We start from the raw sequence: 21,933 nt of genomic DNA, 5'->3' as shown, positions 1-21,933 counted from the left end.
GTTTTATGTGACAATTTTTCATCCATTCTAGCACCCCTGTAGATTTTTTACAATTAAAACTAACTCAGTTTAATAAATCGCAAAATTGAGCACTGATGATCCTTCTTCTTTACTTTGAGTGTATTTTAAATTAACCAGAATGAACAAAAAGATACATTAGTCTATTGTAAGCCACCACAACATTCTGAAGAGGTTATAGATGCTCTGCAGCAACGCTTTATTGATTCAAAATAAACATTGATTTAACTTTCTGTTGACAAAGGGCTTGCTTCTGGGAGTTTTGTGTGAGAAATGCTTGCAGAATGGGATCACAGTCACAATGCCTAGTTTTTAAAAGTAAACACTCTATTTTGGTCCGCTACATTTGGCACAATAGTAAGGTAGAGGTAAAATTGTGTGTTTTTAATCTACTTGATATTGGATATAGTTATCTGCCTTACTGTGCCAGACAATCATTACTACCTGAGGCTGCAAAGGTAGCTTTACATTTTAATGTTGCTGCTTCCTGGTACTTAATGAACATCAAAAACTTATGAAACAAGAAATAATAATGTAAGTATTCTTATTTTCATAAATAAATTTCCAGAAATGTCTTGCCTCTAATCAGTGGTCTGAGAATAAAGTTCACTAGAAGTACTTGTAAAGGGACTCTAGTGGAAGCAAGTTCTTGATTCAATTGATGTCTTTCCTTTTGTAGGAGCACGGAAAAGAGGAGATTACTGTTATCAACCCTGCTGAGTTTCCTGATAAATCTTCAGTATCAGAATATTTAGAACCAACCGTTCTGGGGACTGTCATAACACCTGATGAATACATTGGAAAAATAATAACTCTGTGTCAGGTTTGTATAGAATTTTAGTTTTGTGATTACACTGTTAAACCACCTGTGGTATCTAGATACCACAGAGATGGGTACCATAGGAATGTTTAATAATAATACTCTCTCAATAATATCAAGATTTAAAACCGTCAGGTCTGAATGACATCACTTTTTCTGGTAAGGTCCTCTAGCGAGGTAATATCTTTTATTGGACCAACTTCTGAAGAAGAGCTCTGTGTAGCTCGAAACTTTGTGTCCCTCACCATCAGAAGTTGGTCCAATAAAATATATTACCTCACCTACTTTGCATCTCTAATGTCCTGTGACCAACATGGCTACAACAGTGCATACAAGATCATCCAGTGAAAGATAGCTACTCAAGCTCAACCCTGGAGAGTCTTTTAAACAATTGCTCCAGCTCCCAATTAAAGAGATGGGGTTTTGTTAGTTTGTTTCACCACTAAGGAGGGGAATCACCAATGGGAGATACTGGCGGTATTAGGTACAGCATATATAGGAGTAATTTAATTAAATATAATTTCTATCCACAGATGTGAATAACAGCAGTTTCTCTTGCTTAACTTAGGGAGTTTTGCGGTTTCTTGTCTCTCTGACAAGTGTTGTAGATATGATAATGCTTTACTTGACTCTGTCATGTACAGATGTTGAACAAAGCAGGATGATGAAAATTATAGTCAATGATTCAAATAATCCCATTCTGGTAGAAAACTAACATTGTTTCCATTGATTACATCTGCAATACACATTTTAAAAGCTTGATTCTTTACCCAAACATCTCCCCCTGTTGCATTTGCAATATTTTACTTGATTTAAAAAAAAAATGGGTACATTAAAAATAAATGAAACATCGTTCCTAAAAGCAGTATTTTATATAGTTTTGTATATACAAACTTTGTCACAATGTTTTGTAGTATACAAAATTACAGTATACATAATTCAGGATAGTATACTATATGTCTGTTACATTAGTGCCCAAAGTATACATGGGATGAAGACACTGTATAGTAAAATAAATAAATACATAAAAATAAGACTATTGAAAGGAGTTGGGCCCTGATCCTACAAGCGTCCCTGCATGGCTGGTCTCCTGTGTCTAACAATCTTGACTTTATTGGGGCTGCCTATAGATGTAAAGCCCACCCACGAAGAACTGCTTGCAAGATTAGGACATTAGGGAGCAGCAGCAGAAGCTCTTAAGATTTTCAGTGATGAGACAAGAGGCATTAGGAAATATGTGCATGGGATGGATCTCTAGACCATTAGTCCAAAAATGGCCACTTGAATTATGATGCTGTAATTCTCCATGAATTCTGAGAATCTAAACAAAACTACTTAAAAAAAAAAAAAAAAAAAAAGTGCTCAAATTGATGGCTTGTTGCCAGAACCTTTCTGTGTAATAATAGCCCCATATTTGCCCGTTTGTTCTGTATTTGTGTTGTGAGATTTTTTCTGCTGATGAAAGTTCATTCTTTTAAAGTGTCATATTTATTAGACTCGCAGGGCTGTTCAGAAGGACATGGTGTACATTGATGAGCACAGGGTTATGCTGAAATATATCTTCCCGCTGAATGAAATTGTGGTGGATTTTTATGATGCTTTGAAATCACTCTCTTCTGGATACGCTAGGTAATTTTTTTCTTTTTTAAAATACAATTTAAGAATTTTGAGTGAGATTTTCAAAGGCACAAATGAGAAGTAAGTGCCCAACTCATTATCATTAAACACCGTATTCAGGGAAGCATATCCATGTGTAATAGCATTTCCTCAAGGAGTTTACAGTGTAGATTAAACATAACAGAGATGGGGATGACAGATGGTGGGGGTGGGGATATGGCAAGGACAAGGGATACAACAGTGAAAGATTGGATAAACTTACTGTTATGTTCATGTTTGACTAAAATAAATACATCTTTGCTTAGACTGCTACCAGAAAGCTTAAAAAAAAAAAAAAGGGGTGGGGAAATGGGGTGGGGAGAAGGTTACCAGTAGATGTTGAATGTTTCACCAAAAAAGATTTTGTGAAATGTAAGAGATCTTGATTTGTCTGTTTATAATAGTGTATGTGTGTGCGTGTGTATGCACGCACGCTATGAATATTTTGCGTACTTAGTAAGGGCAGTTATAACAATGTTAAAAATAAAACTATTAAAATCTAATGCTAATAAAAATACTACAGCAGCTTCTTTCATACAAGCTGTAGAATGTTCCTGTGGAATAGGAAAATATTAAACCCATTTTGCAGATGAGCAAACTGAGACAAGGCCATACTGTACATCACTGACAGAACTGGGACTAAAACAGAAGAAACCTGACTTGTAGACTCCTGACATTCCCTTTTCTTATATACCAGTTCTGAAATAACAATGGCTAAATGACACACACGTTGTAGAGAGAAACCCTGTATAAGGTGTAAGTACAGTAGCTTCCACCCATTTTGGGTACTGTGATCGTTATTGGGAATGGAATTTCCTATTGTCAGTTATTCATTAAGTTACACTCAGACCGGCAGGCAGGGGTTTGAAAATCCCAGCCTAAAAAATCAAGTTGTTATGAAAATCAGTGGCAGTCAGCTTAGAAATCAGCTAACATAATTTACTGTGATATATAACTATCTCGTTGCCAGCTGTACATTGTGCAAGTGTCCAGTGCTCTAATGTGAGAACTAGCATTATCTACTTGTCAAAGGGGGACCCTTAACAATGTACTTATATTCATTAGTTCTTCTTCCAGTGTGAGAAGGAAACCTTTCAGAATGTTAATTCATTAATACAGGTCTGAAGCCCAGATGAAGGGGTATATTCTCAACTTTGTTCTGAGAATTAAGCAAATAATTTTCTGCACATTGAGATGAAATTTTGTTCCTTTAGGTAAAATGATCTTTACATCTGATAGCTATAAAAATGTGTATATACTTACCAGAAGCCTTTAAGACTTTAGCTGAAAGGAATATGTTGCGAGATAAATGGGATTTAAGCCAACAGACATGCCTCTTATTATTGAAACCTGATCTCGGGATATTTGGTAGTAAGATGCATTATGCTTTGATACAGGTCTCATGATTTACTTTTTAATATCCACAATTGTGTTACACTTTACTGGCAAAAGAATAACAGTTCCCTGCCTAAAAAGATTGCAGTTTAATCAAAATTCATATAATTCAATGGGTAGCAAGAGAGAACTCTTTGATTTACAGTGACAGGACTGCAAGATCGGTGGTTCTGCATGTTGTAGTGAAGTTTTTGGTTTTGTTCTTAAATATGTTTTATGAATATAGGTTTGATTGGATGTTGGGGTTTTGTGTGTGTGTGTTGTGTGGCTGAACTTGCAGGGAAAAAGAAAACAGGGAAGGGGAGAGAGTGGATAGAAAGAAAAATGAAGGGGAAGGAGAGTCAGAGGAGGAGGGAGGGGGGTAATTAAAAAGGGGTGTGGTGGGGGGTGGAAATGAAGGTGAGAGAGATGAGGAGAAGCATGATGGGTGGGGGTGGGGGTGAGGGTGAGGGGGTGGGTCTGGCAGCAAATTGAGCATTGGAACCTGACAGGAGTAGGAGGAGAGCAACCAATTAGTCAAATGAAGTGCATATAAAAAACAGTTGGGAGTTTGTTTTGAGGTTTAGAATTCTCATTACATCAGAATGTATAAAGACTCTGCTGGAGCCACTTGGAGGGGAAGTTTCAAAGGCTGAGGCTTTAAGGTTGGTCCAAAGAAGCTCCTCACACTGCTGCTCTCATGTTGGCTTGGTGGGAAAGAAGTTTCTTGGATCTGGTATCCCTGAGTGGCTCCTGGAGAATCCAGTGGGGATGGTGGGTCCTGAGGAGAAGGTAGTCTATTGGAGGAGAAGGGGGTCCTATAAAGGTAGCCAGCCAGTCAGACAGCGGCATAGACAGCTGCAGCGGCACAGGAGCCAGCAAACGGAGCTGTAAACGGGAGTCTGAGTGGGAGTTCTGTTCGAGGAGAAGGTATTTGACTTAGGTGAGAAGGCTGTGACAGATATAGAGGCAGCAGTGGTAGTGACACAAGCAGCGGAAGACACAATGAGGATGACTGGATGTAGAAGCTGTGGCATGTACATGATCCTGAGGGGGTACCTAAAAAGAGTTTCATCTGCATGAAGTGCCGCCTGATAGAGCTGATGGAAGAAAAGATCTGAGGATTGGAGATGCAGGTGGAAACTCTGGTTGAGTTTAGAAGGGGGTTCGAGTGGATGATGGAGCAAAGACATGAGGAGGCTGAAGGGAAAAGCTCAGACTTGCAGATGGAAGCAGGACCTGAGACTACTGGGTGAGAAAAGTGGACAGTGGAGGCATGTGACTAAGAGAACCAGGCAGAGGAAAAGACGGGCTAGTGAAGTAGAAATAGAGCTCAGGAACAGGTTTCCGGAGTTGGAAAATGAAGGGGCACAGCAGGTGGTCACTGAAGGTGAGAGGGCAAGGAAGAAGAGAAGGGCACCTAGTCCTATAGGAAGAGGGGAAGAGTCAATGGAGATAACACCAAATATGTGCCCCAGGAGGATATGGGATGGGTTGCAGAGGATTGCTTGGGACAATAGGAATCGAGAGGATTTGCAGCCAGAGGGAACAGGAGATAGACCAGAGAATTGCATCATCACCAGGAAAAGGCTGGTCTACATGATTGGGGACTCCTTACTGAAAAGAATAGACAGGCCTGTAACCAGAGCTGATCCAGAGAACAGAAGGGCGTGCTGTCTGCCGGATGCAAAGATACAGGACGTGGGCCTGAGGCTGAAGAGGATCCTAATGAGAGCAGGAAAGAATCCACTGATTGTCCTTCATGTGAGAACAAATGATATGGCTAGATTCTCGCTGCAACGTATCAAGGAAGACTATCCCAGACTGGGGAAGACGCTTAAGGAAATTGAGGCTCAGGTGATCTTCAGTGGGATTCTGCCTGTTCCTAGAGAAGGGCAACAAAGGTGTGACAAGATTATGATGATTAGCAGATGGCTCACGCAGTGGTGCTATAAGGAGGGCTTTGGGATGGATGGCCACTAGGAAGCATTCATGGACAGAGGACTGTTCTCTCAGGATGGACTTCACCTGAGTAGGTAGGGAAACAGACTTCTAGGATGGAGGCTGGCAAAACTGATTGAGAGCTTTAAACTAGGTATTTGGGGGGAGATGGTTGGGAAATGACCAGGTAATCTCCATGCTGGATTTTAGTATTGAGAGGGAAGAAAATGAAGTAAGAAAGGATACAGCCGCGGGTAGGAGAATGGACATAAGGAGGAAGGGTAGGGTAGATACCAGACTAATAGGTGATACTGCAGTAGAATGTCTGTGCCTAATCGGGTAAAGAATGTGAGAAGCCAAACGGCAAAAATTAAGATGTTTGTACACTAATGGAAGGAGCCTAGGTAACAAAATGGAGGAACTAGAGCTACTGGTGCAGGAAGTGAAACCAGATATTATAGGGATAACAGAAACATGGTGGAATAGTAGTCATGACTGGACTACAGGTATTGAAGGGTATGTGCTGTTTAGGAAAGACAGAAACAAAGGCAAAGGTGATGGAGTAGCATTGTATATCTATAATGAGGTAGACTGTAAAGAAATAAGAAGTGATGGAATGGATAAGACAGAGTCTGTTTGGGCAAACACATTGGGGAAGAAAGCTACTAGAGCCTCCCCTGGGATAGTGCTTGGGGTGTGCTATAGACCACCGGGATCCAATTTGGATAAGGATAGTGCTCTCTCTAATGTTTTCAGTGAAGTAAATTCTAATGGGAATTGTGTGATCATGGGAGACGTTAACTTCACAGATATAGACTGGAGGACAAGTGCTAGTAATAATAATAGGGCTCAGATTTTCCTGGATGCGATAGCTGAGAGGGGATGCCATTTTAGATTTGGTTTTGGTGAGTAGTGAGGACCTCATAGAAGAAATGGTTGTAGGGGACAACCTTGATTCAAGTGATCATGAGCTAATTGAGTTCAAACTAAATGGAAGCATAAACAAAAATAGATCTGTGACTAGGATTTTTTATTTCAAAAGGGCTAACTTTAAAAAATTAAGGAAATTAGTTAGGGAAGTGGATTGGACTGAAGAACTTGTGGAGCTAAAGGCGGAGGAGGCCTGGAATAATTTGTCAAGGTTGCAGAAACTGTCAGAAGCCTGCATCTCCAAGAAAGGAGAAAAAACTCATAGGCAGGAGTTGTAGACAAAGCTGGGTGAGTAAGCATCTCTGAGAGGTGATTAAGAAAAAGCAGAAAGCCTACAAGGAGTGGAAGATGGGAGGGATCAGCAAGGAAAGCTACCTTATTGAGGTCAGAACATGTAGGGATAAAGCGAGAAAGGCCAAAAGCCATGGAGAGTTGGACCTTGCAAAGGGAATTAAAACCAATAGTAAAAAGTTCTGTAGCCATATAAATAAGAAGAAAACTAAGAAGGAAGAAGTGGGACTGCTAAACACTGAGGATGGAGTGGAGGTTAAGGATAATTTAGGCATGGCCCAATATCTAAACAAATACTTTGCCTCAGTCTTTAATGAGGCTAATGAAGAGCTTAGGGATAATGGTAGGATGACAAATGGGAATGAGGATATGGAGGTAGATATTACCACATCCGAGGTAAAAGCTTAATGGAACTAAATTGGGGGGCCCAGATAATCTTAACCCAAGAATATGAAAGGAATTGGCACCTGAAATTGTAAGCCCATTAGCAAGAACTTTTAATGAATCTGTAAACTCAGGGGTTGTACCGTATGACTGGAGAATTGCTAACATAGTTCCTGTTTTTAAGAAAGGAAAAAAAAGTGATCCGGGTAACTACAGACCTGTTAGTTTGACATCTGTAGTATGCAAGGTCTTGGGAAGGTCAAGGAAGGAGAAAGTAATTAAGGACATTGAGGTAATTGGGACAAAATACAACATGATTTTACAAAAGGTAGATCTTGCCAAACTAACCTGATGTCCTTCTTTGAGAAGGTAAGAGATTTTTTTAGTCAAAGGAAACACAGTGGATCTAATTTACCTTGATTTCAGTAATGCATTTGATACGGTTCCACATGGAGAATTATTAGTTAAATTGGAAAAGATGGAGATCAATATCAAAATTGAAAGGTGGATAAGGAACTAGTTAAAGGGGAGACTACAATGGATCATACTGAAAGGTGAACTGTCAGGCTGGAAGGAGGTTACTAGTGGTGTTCCTCAGGAATCAGTTTTGGGACCAGTCTTATTTAATCTTTTTATTACTGACCTTGGAACAAAAAGTGGGAATGTGCTAATAAAGTTTGCGGATGACACGAAGCTGGGAGGTATTGCCAATACAGAGAAGGACTGGGATATCATACAGGAAAATCTGGATGACCTTGTAAACTGGAGTAATAGGATGAAATTTAATAGTGAAAAATGCAAGATCATGCATTTAGGGATTAATAACAAAAAATTATGTTATAAGCTGGGGACTCGTTGGAAGTAAGAGAGGAGGAGAAGGACCTCGGAGTATTGGTTGATCATAGCATGATTATGAGCCGCCAATGTGATATGGCTGTGAAAAAAGCTAATGCGGTTTTGGGATGCATCAGGAGAGGTATTTCCAGTAGGGATAAGGAGGTTTTAGTACCGTTATACAAGGTACTGGTGAGACCTCACCTAGAATACTGTGTGCAGTTCTGGTCTCCCATGTTTAAGAAGGATGAATTCAAACTGGAACAGGTACAGAGAAGGGCTACTAGGATGATCCGAGGAATGAAAAACCTGTCTTATGGAAGGAGACTCAAAGAGCTTGGCTTGTTTAGCCTAACCAAAAGAAGGCTGAGGGGAGATACGATTGCTCTCTCTAAATATATCAGAGGGACAAATACCAGGAAGAGAGAGGAATTATTTAAGACCAGTACCAATGTGGACACAAGAACAAATGGATATAAACTGGCTATCAGGAAGTTGAGACTTGAAATTTAGATGAAGGTTTCTAACCATCAGAGGAGTGAAGTTCTGGAATAGCCTTCCAAGGGGAGCAGTGGAGGCAAAAGACATATCTGGCTTCAAGACTAAGTTTGATAAGTTTATGGTGGGGATGGTATAATAGGATAGCCTAATTTTGGTAATTAATTAATTAGCGGTAAATATGCTCAATGGCCTGTGATGGGACACTAGATAGGGTGGGATCTGAGTTACTACAGAGAATTCTTTCCTGGGTGTTTGGCTGGTGAGTCTTGCTCACATGCTCAGGGTTTAGCTGATCGCCATATTTGGGGTCAGGAAGGAATTTTCCTCCAGGGCAGATTGGCAGAGGTCCTGGGGGTTTTTCACCTCCTCTGCAGCGTTGGGCATGGGTCACTTGCTTGAGGATTCTCTGCGCCTTGAAGTCTATAAACCAAGAGTTGAGGACTTCAGTAGCTCAGACATAGGTCAGGGGTTTGTTACAGGAGTGGGTGGCTGAGATTCTGTGGCCTGCATTGTGCAGGAGGTCAGACTAGATGATCATAATGGTCCCTTCTGACCTTAATGTCTATGAGCCAATATGAGACTAACCCCAGTTCAGTAGCTAGAAGAAAGGGTGCTGCATTCCTGCCTGCGTTTTAGAACAAGCTTTTGCCCACAGTGTACTTAGAAAACAAAGTTTTGGAGAGAGAACGGATTTACTAAAATATAGTTAAAAATTGCAGTACCCCTCCTGTAATGAAAATCCAAGTGTTTTATTAAAATGTGTATACAAAAAAAATGCTAAAGGTCTAAAAGATTCCTGGAGTAGAGACTATATTATCAATTACAAGGTTGCAGTTGACTTTTATTTTTTTTTCCTTTAGTTTTGATTATGAAGATGCAGGATACCAGGAAGCAGACCTTGTCAAAATGGATATTCTTTTAAATGGAAACTCTGTTGAAGAATTGGGAATGGTTGTACACAAGTAAGTAGATTAACTGGAGAATCCCAATCAGTGAATGAAAATGCTGCTGCTTTATATTTTCAGCATATTTTAGTGAAAAAGCAATGAGGATTTCATCATGCAACCACCTTCAGGAATGATCTGCAAAGGAAGAGATGTTTCTTAATTAGGAGAGAATTAAGAATCACATATTTGTGATTTTTAGAAAGAGATGCAAATACTTAACTAGAAAAACAGGAAGTGGAAGTTGTAAAAAGGAGGACAGGTAATTGCCTATAAGCAAGAGATTCACATTAAGGGAAAAAAGTATTAATCATTTGAAGAGTTTCAGAGTAGCAGCCGTGTTAGTCTGTATTCGCAAAAAGAAAAGGAGTACCCGTGGCACCTTAGAGACTAACAAATTTATTAGAGCATAAGCTTTCGTGAGCTACAGCTCACTTCATCAGATGCATTTGGTGGAAAAAGCAGAGGAGAGATTTATACACACACACACACACACACACACACACACACACACACACACACACACACACACACACACACACACACACACACACACACACACACACACACACACACACACACACACACACACACACACACACACACAGAGAGAACATGAAACAATGGGTTTATCATACACACTGTAAGGAGAGTGATCACTTAAGATAAGCCATCACCAGCATCAGGGGGGGGAAAGGAGGAAAACCTTTCATGGTGACAAGCAGGTAGGCTAATTCCAGCAGTTAACAAGAATATCAGAGGAACAGTGGGGGGGGGAGGGGGGAGAGGGAGGGAGAAATACCATGGAGAAAGTTTTACTTTGTGTAATGACTCATCCATTCCCAGTCTCTATTCAAGCCTAAGTTAATTGTATCCAGTTTGCAAATTAATTCCAATTCAGCAGTCTCTCGTTGGAGTCTGTTTTTGAAGCTTTTTTGTTGAAGTATAGCCACTCTTAGGTCTGTGATCGAGTGGCCAGAGAGATTGAAGTGTTCTCCAACTGGTTTTTGAATGTTATAATTCTTGACGTCTGATTTGTGTCCATTCATTCTTTTACGTAGAGACTGTCCAGTTTGGCCAATGTACATGGCAGAGGGGCATTGCTGGCACATGATGGCATATATCACATTGGTAGATGCGCAGGTGAACGAGCCTCTGATAGTGTGGCTGATGTGATTAGGCCCTATGATGGTATCCCCTGAATAGATATGTGGACAGAGTTGGCAACGGGCTTTGTAGCAAGGATAGGTTCCTGGGTTAGTGGTTCTGTTGTGTGGTGTGTGGTTGCTAGTGAGTATTTGCTTCAGATTGGGGGGCTGTCTGTAAGCAAGGACTGGTCTGTCTCCCAAGATCTGTGAGAGTGATGGGTCGTCCTTCAGGATAGGTTGTAGGTCCTTGATGATGCGTTGGAGAGGTTTTAGTTGGGGGCTGAAGGTGATGGCTAGTGGCGTTCTGTTGTTTTCTTTGTTGGGCCTGTCCTGTAGTAGGTGACTTCTGGGTACTCTTCTGGCTCTGTCAATCTGTTTCTTCACTTCAGCAGGTGGGTATTGTAGTTGTAGGAATGCATGATAGAGATCTTGTAGGTGTTTGTCTCTGTCTGAGGGGTTGGAGCAAATGCGGTTATATCGTAGCGCTTGGCTGTAGACAATGGATCGAGTGGTATGATCTGGATGAAAGCTAGAGGCATGTAGGTAGGAATAGCGGTCAGTAGGTTTCCGATATAGGGTGGTGTTTATGTGACCATCGCTTATTAGCACCGTAGTGTCCAGGAAGTGGATCTCTTGTGTGGACTGGTCCAGGCTGAGGTTGATGGTGGGATCAACTATCAATTATATAAATCTCTCCTCTGCTTTTTCCACCAAATGCATCCGATGAAGTGAGCTGTAGCTCACGAAAGCTTATGCTCTAATAAATTTGTTAGTCTCTAAGGTGCCACGGGTACTCCTTTTCTTTTTGCAATCATTTGAAGAGAGCTTAAAATAGGGCAAAGACTAAAAACGGGGACACAGATCTTGTGGAGAGGATTGTTGAAAATAAGGGAAGCAAACTTACCAAAGGTACACAATTGACAGTTGTCAGCTGTTTGATGCTCCAGATTATGTCAATGCCATGTAAATTTAATATTATCTCAGTTTAATTCTGTAATGAGACATTAGATGCAACATTTTGAATTTGCAGAGGAATGTATATATTGTAAAGTCAGGCGTCCTGTTGCAACTTCCTGCAGTATATGATGTTCTGGTTGTGTTCCTCTTGTTACAACTTTCCACTTGTTCTTCCAATTACTGTCTTTAGTAGTGTCCTTAATTCTCCTCCTCTTTTAGTTTTTCTCTTCCTTCCAGGATGTCTGAACCTTAATCTGCAGTTGCTGAAATTCATATTTACACTTTAGTTATTTTCTGTTATGACAAACTACAATCTTTCCTAAATTCTTTGATTTCTTAACTTCAGAGGGTCAGAATAACAAAGCAAAACTGTCTTGCTCCAGGAAGGTTGTTTCATTCATCCTTGCAATCAACTCTCTGATTTAACCTTCTCGCTTTCAGAATTTTCCATGGGTTCCCTAGTCTCTCACATTAAACCTATGCCTATTCATTTTCCCATTTGTTCATACTGTTCCTAAAAAAATTGGCATTTTATCTCTCATCTGCATCTCTTTATAGTTGATTATTACTTTTAAACAGGTACTTCTCTGTTTATTTGGGAACTTAGTTCTGATGAAAGGAAGCAGTTCAGGAGTAACGTTAAAATCATTGTTCCCGTTAGCCTAAAATTGACACTTAAATCCCACTCAATATAATTTCCCCTTATCACTGCATCTTTCAATCTCTCTCCTCACGCTGTAACTAGATTGCATATATTATAATGGAAAGTGTTATGTAACTAAATACAGGGATTGCTACCAGCATCACCTATCACAAATATACACACCGATACGCATCTTAAATGTATATATTTATAGCGTTAAACTGCAGCAATTTATTTTACTGCATCTATCTATTGTACAGAAAAAGGGAAGCTCAAATGTTGCTGTATCAAACTCTGTAAAGCATATATTTTCAGCTACTGCTTGCTATAAAATGTTTTGATACAGGATAATATAAATTTTTTTGTTTTGTTTTGTTTTCAGACCATAACAAAACTGTCAACACATAGCTATGTCTTCTAGCTTTTTTGGAGCTTTTCACTGTAAATTTGCTATCTCTCTCATTTCATGCTTTCAAAATCTGAAATATGTGCTAATGCAGAATGCCTTTAGATAATGTCTACTAATAAGTTAAGAGAAACATTTTAAAATGTTTCTGAACGCAACTGTTTTGTGAGTAAATGTTTGAGAGGACTGTACTGATCTATTAAACCTCTAATAGATTAAAAATCCACCTCCCTTTATAAAAATCTAAGGAATAACTGCTGAAATTATAATCTGATTTTGTGTGTCTGGATTATGCCTCAATCTATAGAGGCAGCCCTTTTATTTCAGTTTATTAAGTTCCTAGCCAAAGTCTGAGCTATACATTTTTAAAAAAAAAAAATGTGCAGGCATGCCAATTGAACTTCATCCCCAAAAATGTGTTCCCCTTCAACACACTATCACCAACACTTCTTACCTTCCACAAATAAAATCCTCCCATCTCAAACCACTGAGACAAGTTGAATTTCTTCCAAACATACCCCCCAGGCTAGCCAAACACATTCTCTTTGCTATCACAGCATTATCAATTTTTAATATAGAGTTCAGGGATTTGAGGAAGTCAAAAAAGGACCAGAATTCTCCAATTATATACCTTTATATCAAAATGCTCTGAACTACACTAAACTTATTTGGGTTAAGTATTCAATATGATACATGTTTTATAACAGTCTACACATTTAATTACTGAAGATTATTTGAAAAGCGCTTTGTTAATATAATCAAATGATCAGTTATCTTATATGAACTGATAGACTGCAGGTGCAGTGGTCTTTCTCCTCACCTTGGATAGAGTATTATGCTAGGATCAGAATATCTTTGATTTTAATAGGGAAATAGACCCTTTTTAGGAACAATACTTACTGTCTAGAAAACTGTTAATGATGATTCTCAAGTGTTTTCTCTCAGGCTGCATTATTCTCTCACAAAACAATAGTGAATTTCCCTTTCAGAGACAAAGCGTATGCTGTTGGCAAAGCCATGTGTGAACGTTTAAAAGATGCTATTCCTAGACAGTTGTTTGAAATAGCCATCCAGGCTGCTCTTGGCAGCAAAGTCATTGCAAGAGAAACGTAAGTTACACCTTTTTTCCCTGGATTTAGCTATCTTTTTAAGATATTATGATGAGGAAATGTTTTATTTACCTAAATATTTTTAAAATTTGTCCCTGCAGCCATAAACAGATTTTGTTGTAAAATCTAGCCTGTTTAGGGGTAAACAGCAGGAGGTACTGCCCCTCACTTGCAGCCAGTGGGAAAATTACTTGTGGTGGCCGACATTTTTTTCTCTTATTTATATAGTACTAGTCTCCCAAAATAAAACAAGTATTCGATCTTCAGATTTGAATCTAATATTCTTTTGATGTCAATAAAGCTGAAGAAATAATTGTCATATTGTAATTTTATTCAGTATAAAACCAGGTAATGTTTCTTAATGGATCAAGCACAGTAAATCACAAGGGAGTGATTTCTGGGACGGGTAAAATAGTCTCTCACCAACAAAATCAGGTCACAGTGCTGAGTATCTGGTGAACACTAGGACCCCGGGGACTGAGCAAAGGCAGTTGTTCCCACATATTCACTCCAAGGGAAGTCTAATGCAGGCTATGCAAACCAGCTGTTCCTTGCCAGCACCTACAGTACTCCCACTCCAGACTAACCATGGTTTCTTGGCATGACCCCAGTGCAGTCAGCTTTTGTAGCTGCAAAGGATTGTGGGATTTGGGTAATGGTAAATAACCCTGGGTGGCTTTTGGGTCCTAAGTGGAAATAGACTGAGAACCACTACTGTAATATATGCTAAAATGTATGAATAGTAAGAATCATAGCACATATTTAATAAGCTAATCATACAGATGGTATGGCATTGTCATCAGTTCATTTGCAAAAACACTGTGCCACTGGCTCCATTAGGTTCTATTTTTTGCTTAGTGACAGTATTGTAAAAGTTTGAGTGTTAAAGTCAATTTGAAATAAGTCACAGGTAAGATCATTAACTAGAAAAGGGATTGTACTGTGCTAGTTATTTTATATATACCCTTTAACGGATGCTTCCAGAATTCAAAAATATCAGAGAGTTTGAGGCTTAGCCTTCTCGCTGACTTGAACTGGAGGATTTTAAAAGAAACACTAGTGATCTGTATGACAGTACCCAAGCATCCTAGACAAACTACCTAAAAACATTTTGCCACCCATAGATTTGGGTTAGTACTGGCTACTCCTTGGAATGTATTAGGGCTTGTGTGTTGGAAATGTACTGACATGTTGATGATGTATACAGATAGTATATGGTATCTTCTCTCTTACAGAGTGAAAGCTTACAGAAAGAATGTTGTGGCAAAATGTGTAGGTATTTTTCAATTCGGGGTAGGGGGTATTTCTGATATTTGAATATATACACTTTCAGTGGTCCAGCTAGGGGGATATGGTCCATCTCTTTACTCTCCCATGTCCTTCTCCATACCACACTTTCATTTTTGTACTTTGCTCTTTTCTGGCTCACTTGTCCCTCTCACTTTCAAGCTCCAGTGACAAGGTCCTCTTATTTATACAATTGTCATTTAGATTTTCATTCTAAAATACAATTTTCTGATACTGATTCTGTTGTCTGCTTGCACTATATTTACACTGGTTTAGAGAAACTGACAGCTTTTTCAAAGCTGCACATCTACTGTATACCTAAGAATCTCAAGTTCACTATCCCTCAGTCTTTCCCAAATGACTTGGGTGAGTTATTGTGAAACAGTTTCCCTGTAGAGACTCGTTGTGACTAGGCTTGACTTTGGCTTTTTCATTGCTTAACCAAGATAATACAGATTCAAGGATGTAGTGCATAACTGTTCACAGAACTAGAGAGAATTACAGAAAAAAATTGATTATGCTTGTCAGAGGTCTAAGGACATAAGTTACAGAAGAGCCCTTTACTTTCCTTAGTGATTGTATATATCAAACCAATATAGCCTCTCTTGACAGGCTCATGTGATAAATGAGATAATGGAAGCTCTTTCCTGTGTAAATGTCTAAATTACAGGTTGTTCACTGGGTCCTCTTCTCTCTCCTAAATATTGGTAATTTAGAATGAGTGGTGGGAGTTAGATTTGACCTGAGATTACATCTAATATAATTAATCTTTTAAAAAACTGATGGCTAAATAGCTACTGATACTGTATAGCACAGCTCTTAATGTTTTTTATACTGTACTGTCTATATAATATACCAAGTTAACACATCTTTCCTTTTTAATAGTATGGTGGAGATATTACACGGAAAATGAAGCTTTTGAAGAGGCAAGCAGAAGGAAAGAAAAAGATGAGGAAAATTGGCAATGTGGAAGTGCCAAAAGATGCCTTTATAAGTGTTCTAAAGAGACAATCTGAAAAATAATTGGAGACAAAAACTCTGCAACTCTGATGCTTCTATCTAGCTTTTGCTGGGCAAATGGCAGGATGAGGTTAATGTATAACTTATTGCTGGGGGTATATTTGTGTGATTTGTCATATTTAATTTTGTACATGTGGCAAGCACTATACGGGGAACAAATGTTAATTGGAAGAATGTACTTGAAGTCTACATTTCAGATTTTATTACCATACATTATTTTGTAATGTGTACAATGAAATTCAACTAGAATGACTGGGTGATTATGGAATCCAGTCCCAGGAGGAGCTTGCTTTAAGGCACTGCAGGTGTGGCCAATCCCCAACTTCCTTTTCTAACTCTGCACACAAGAAGTAATAGATGGTGCATTTTAGATCTCAAATTCCTGGAAGTAGATTATTTGAAGGTCAGGGCAATATAATTGATTTTTATGTAAGTACAAGGAAAAGGGCCCACCAGCTCCACATTAGTGAAACAAGCTAGACCGTTACTCCACTTGGCTGATCAAGTTAACTGCTGAAATCTGGACTATTTCCAAGCTCTAAAGTGCTGATTCAAAGAGGAAAATTAGAGATGTTTAAGACTGAACGGTTTTCATTTTGATCCAACACACTTCCAGAGCACTCCTGCCTGGTTTGGAAGCGTAAAACAGTCATTTAGGAACTGACAATTAGGAGAGAAATCATACATCTCCACCCAGAGAGTTGGCTCAATATTAGGAGACCTCAAGGCTTCTGAAAACAGCAACTCTAGAAGACTAGGTACTGGGCATTACTGATCCCATGTAATTCCCTTTCCTATCACCTATTTCATGGATACAGGTAAGTGGCAGCACAGAGGACATACCCCTAATCTAGGTCAGAGTGAAGACATGCACCTAATTTATGGCAAGAATGTGAAAGACAAGTATGAGATGCTTAAGTATCTGATGTCTGTTTCAAAAATGCGTGTGGGGCAGGGAGTTGTTGCATAATTAGTCTTTAGTTTGTTTCTTAGGAAGTCAGGGTAGATGTTTCTAATTCAGTCTGTAGAGGGAGCTCACCCACATTCAGCAAATGGTATAACATGCCTCACCTAAGTAACAGAAGGTTGGGTACAACTTCTAAAAAGAGTTTAGAAAACTGTCATGCTTACAGGAATGAATTCCTTAAAACAAGCCTGTTGAAGGGGACATCCTGCTCTGTGGAAGTACTATAGCACATCACTTGAGCAAAGAGGTTTTACTACAGGTGAGAAGCCAGCTATTCTGTATTAGGCTCCAACTAAACTTGATGCATTCCAGACAAATTGAGGGACAAGTGTCCTTTGAATTAGAAAACTTGTTTCATGCAGTGTTTTAAAGTGAACAGATTAGGAGAAGGTTATACATGACCACCTGCTTTAATCCAAACAATACCAAAAGAGGTGTAGTGTCAAAGTTTAATTACAGCTATAAAACAATTGTGTTACTATTACTGAGATAGTATTCTCAGCTAGAGGATTGAAATTAATCCTTTTCACAACTTGTCTTCATGAGCTGCTATTTTAGAAAAACTGTATGCATAAAATAGCAGCTGTTTGGCCAGTTTTAGTAATCAGTGGTTCTCAAACTTTTGTATTGGCAACCCCCCTTCACCCAGGAAGCCTCTGAGTATGACCCTCTCCCCCCCTCCTTATAAATTAAAGGCACTTTATATTTAACACTATTATAGATGATGGTGGTGAAGCAGGGTTTGGGGGTGGAGGCTGACAGCTCATGATCCCCCACATAACCTTGCAAGCCCCCTAAGGGGTCATGACCCCCACTTTTGAGAACCCTTGTAGTAGATGAATGCTGCAATAGCAAAAAAACAGAATATGAAGCATGTAAAATCCTCAGCACTCTCACATACAGGTCAGTGTAGGGTGGATCACACTTAAATCTTTCTGGAGGTGTTAAAGTAGGATTCTTCAGCCACTCCAGCAAAGTGACAATTTAAAGTATGAAGTACTTTAGCAGGAAAGGTTATTTTTGCATTTAGTTTCTATATAGTGATAGTTAACAAGAGGCTGGTAGACTTGATTTGTGTGTGATAAATAAAATTTTGCTATTAAAGTATGTATGTGTTTTATAGGAGAAAGGCAGAAAAACAGCAGCTTACTGGTCAGTGTCTGTTCAACTATAAATCCACGTTTATGGCTATGGAACATATGTTTTTCATCTGTAGAAAATTACTATTTTGAAAGCCAAGACTATTTAAATATTACAATAGATGAAGAGGAACATACTATCAGATCCAGCCCATCTCTTTCAGTGGATATTTTAAAAGGGAATTTACTGCTGGCATAAAGGAGCTGCTCTGGTACAATATGTAAGCTTTGCCCATACCTAAAGAAAGGTACACTATCCTTTCACTAAATCTTTGTTTTGGCCACAGTTCACATCAAAAACAAAACAAGGTAAGATTTTTATGAATTTAAGCTTTACTTGGAGTAACAGTAGAAAAGAGTGGCATTCTTAGTAACAGTTCAACATTTATAGCAATCTAAACTGCAAAGTAACTATTGTACTGCAAAGTGGTTCTGTTTACAGTCAGACTTGTTTCAATACTAGCCATCTGGATTTTTAGGCACTCTTACTGAAATTAACCTCCCTTTACAATTATTGGATTACAACATCATTAATGTAACTAGACAATTCACCACCAAAAAGGAACATATTGAATCTATTATCTATAGAGTTCATAATTACCAAAATATAAAATTCCTAAATAAACTTGAAACATGTAACAAAAGTGCTATGGCAGAAGTATAATATGCACATAAGTTATTGTAACTGTTTGAAAGGGTCCTCATTTTTAGGCAGTTTTCATACTTTTATATGCCTGAGTATTGTACAGTAGGACAAATGCCCAGAAGCTATTGGTATAAGATTAATTTAAGGCTACCAAAGTGCAAAAGTTCAATGTGTATTAGATATAAACAGAGCACTTCATAAGCAAAGTTGTGCATCTGTTACAAGTCCATAATGTTTGACATGTAAAGCCCAAAAGCATTTTGCCTATAGTGAGACACGAAGAAATGAAGTGTATCTTGTACTGGTGGAGCTGTAGAATTTTGCTTAAGCTAAAGTATAATTTTCTCCCACACATTCAAACAGTACATTGCTGTGTTAAGAATACACTGCTGTTTGTTGTTATAGTATGTAACTGCCATTTACATTTGCTCTGTTTACTTACTGTGGCAGCCAATGAAATCACAGCTACAAAATATTAAAACACATGCCTAGAGATGGAATGTAAATGTAGAGATACGGGATTTTTTTTTTAAAAAAGACAGTACTTAAGATTTCCCATTTTAGCCAGTTTTCAGCATATTGCATAGCAGTAAGTGTCTGCTACCTAAAAATGTTGTTTACCCACATGGAGTTCCTCAAGTCTTTCTTCAGTTTTCTTCTTTCATACTGTACAGTGGGTCCACAAGTTTATTGTGAACATGCATTAAACCTTGGGGGGGAAAAAAAAGCAACAGTGCCTGTTTTACATTAGGTATCAGGACACATTTCCTATCTACATTGTTTATTTGCTGTTTTCAGTTGCACATAGGTATATACATTGAACTAGAGAAAAGCAGAATAGGCACTCAAAAAAAATTTAAGATCAACCAACTCTATACTGACATCTAGCTATTAATTCACTTAGGCAGAAGGAGCAACATGTTGTTCCTGTGTTATTCGTGGACATTATACCACTACTACATATGAATGAACTGAATAGGGACATGAATTGGAAATTAACAATTCTGTAATCAATTATCAGATATGCATATAGGTCCATTATTTAAGACTTGTTTCAATTTAATTTCAAGTACACATTGATAAAGATTAACAAAAGCAGCTGTGGGTTTGTGTCCAAGTTAGAGAGTTGCACGATTCTCTTAATCCATAGTTTTTCACCACCAGAAATTATATGATACTTTGATATGCTCATACAGCCTGAAGATGTTTATGACTACACCTTATGGTATCAAACTCTCAGAATAAAGACCAATTATCTGAAAGATCAAGAATATACAAATAGAACATTTACATACATATGAAGTGGTCAGTTAACTTGCTACACACTGTAATATGTATTTCCTTTAATGTTCCAAATATGCAACTTTTATCATGGATTACTTTGAAAAGGAATCATATCGAAGAACCTGCTTATGCACCATCTGCTCATTTAATGTCATTCAGGGTCATCAATTCATTTAATATCAAAGTGCAATTTTTACTAATTTTCACTTACGTTAACACTTTGGCACTGATACAATTAGAAAATCGAGCTAAAGATCCAGTTCCATTTTGTGGCTGATCAAGAGAATTGTTTACTAAACTTCAGTCAGTTCTTTCTGTGTAAGCCTAATGAAGGCAATATAAGATTATACACATTCTGCTAAACACATTATCTGAGGACAGGGGACTTGCTCAGGTTTAACTAAGCATATATTACTTATTCTGAAGAATATTACTAGTGCTGATGTGAGAAGTGGAAAAAGCTAAGCCCAGAGCCAAGGATAGTTGTAGGGCTAGCAGTTTAAAAAAAAAAAAAAGTAAGGAGGAATATGTTAACTGCATGTGTTTGATACAAAAGATGGTTGATACACAGTGACACTTAAGTCTTAGAACATGAGAACGATCACACTGAGTCAGACTAATGGTCTATCTAGCCCCATATCCTGGTCTTCCCACAGTGACCAATGCCAGGTGCTTCAGAGGGAATGAACAGAACAGGCAATCATTGAGTGTTCCATCCTGTCATCCACTCCCAGCTTCTGGCAAAGAAGCTAGAGACACCCATCCTCACTAGTCATCATTGATGGACCTCTCTAGTTCTTTCTTTGAATGCAGCTATAAGTTTTAGCCTTCACGGTATCTCCAGCAACAAGTTCCCTGTGTGTTGTTCTTCAGAGTGGAGCCATACTTTAAAGTTGCATCTACACTTTTTGCATTTGATTGCCTGGTTCTCTTTTTGAAAAGAGTGGGGAGGGAGCATATGCCCCAATTTGTGTTTCCTAAAGGAACAAGTAGTATTTTTAGATAAGTACTGCACTGCTGCTTTTATGAAGCATATTTAATTTTCCCATTAGTAGATATGCATTTCAGGGAGAGCACATTTAGAGGCACAAGTCTGATATTTACAAGCTCTACATATTAGATGAGAGCAGAGTGAAGATCCATTCTCCACAGAGGCAGCGGAGTTTAGCATCAGGATCACCCTCCCAAGAGGTACCAACTGAGGCCCACTTCCTGGTTCCAGATTTCATGTTTCCTAGATTTTACAAGCCCCAGTCCATTCTGGGGCAAAAAGCCCAAGGTACTTGAAACAGCTGATCCAAATGATTATGCATTTAAAACATTACCTGGAGGAGGAGAAGAGGCTTAAATTACTGGATGGCTTGGATAAGGGCTAAGTGAACTGAGAGCAATTGGACCGTCCACTTTCCTGTTAACCTCTGTTGGAAAGTATGCACTTCCTGAGTTGTGTAGGCAACCAGAGTCCTTCTTTCCTAAAGTGTGTATCCTACAGATTCAGAAGTTTTGTGTGTACACATTTTAAAAGAGCTCTTAAAATGTTAAGAATTTAAAGCATTCACTCCGCTCCTATGAGGATTATTTATATGCCAGTGTTCACAGTTAACTGATTTTGCTATAACCAGATTAAAAGTCTG

General features: G+C 38.7%; 2 protein-coding genes across 17 annotated transcripts in view; one reads left to right on the top strand and one right to left on the bottom strand.

Moving 5' to 3' along the window:
• Positions 1 to 16,441, top strand: part of GUF1 (GTP binding elongation factor GUF1) — a 52,193-nt gene extending 35,752 nt beyond the window's left edge. For all 6 annotated transcript variants that reach the window (XM_038398170.2, XM_043513908.1, XM_043513910.1 and 3 more), the window contains 6 exons: positions 698 to 841; positions 2,334 to 2,467; positions 9,610 to 9,711; positions 13,837 to 13,956; positions 15,192 to 15,228; positions 16,129 to 16,441. In XM_038398170.2, the coding sequence (XP_038254098.1) occupies positions 698 to 841; positions 2,334 to 2,467; positions 9,610 to 9,711; positions 13,837 to 13,956; positions 15,192 to 15,228; positions 16,129 to 16,266 (675 nt within the window). In that variant the 3' untranslated portion in view covers positions 16,267 to 16,441. The remainder of the gene's footprint in view (positions 1 to 697; positions 842 to 2,333; positions 2,468 to 9,609; positions 9,712 to 13,836; positions 13,957 to 15,191; positions 15,229 to 16,128) is intronic.
• The window catches only part of GNPDA2 (glucosamine-6-phosphate deaminase 2), a 27,982-nt gene continuing 15,528 nt past the window's right edge, over positions 9,480 to 21,933 (bottom strand). For 2 of the 11 annotated variants that reach the window (XM_038398173.2, XM_038398172.2), the window contains exon 7: positions 17,036 to 19,724. In XM_038398173.2, the coding sequence (XP_038254101.1) occupies positions 19,663 to 19,724 (62 nt within the window). In that variant the 3' untranslated portion in view covers positions 17,036 to 19,662. Of the gene's footprint in view, positions 9,964 to 11,745; positions 12,062 to 17,035; positions 21,625 to 21,933 lie in introns of those variants that run through there. The other 9 variants (XR_006281105.1, XR_006281106.1, XR_006281107.1 and 6 more) reach the window with 9 other exon arrangements.

This window comes from Dermochelys coriacea, chromosome 4, assembly GCF_009764565.3.
Source record: "Dermochelys coriacea isolate rDerCor1 chromosome 4, rDerCor1.pri.v4, whole genome shotgun sequence".
NCBI classification, from domain to species: Eukaryota; Metazoa; Chordata; order Testudines; family Dermochelyidae; genus Dermochelys; species Dermochelys coriacea.
This window is presented reverse-complemented; position numbering and strand designations above follow the sequence as displayed.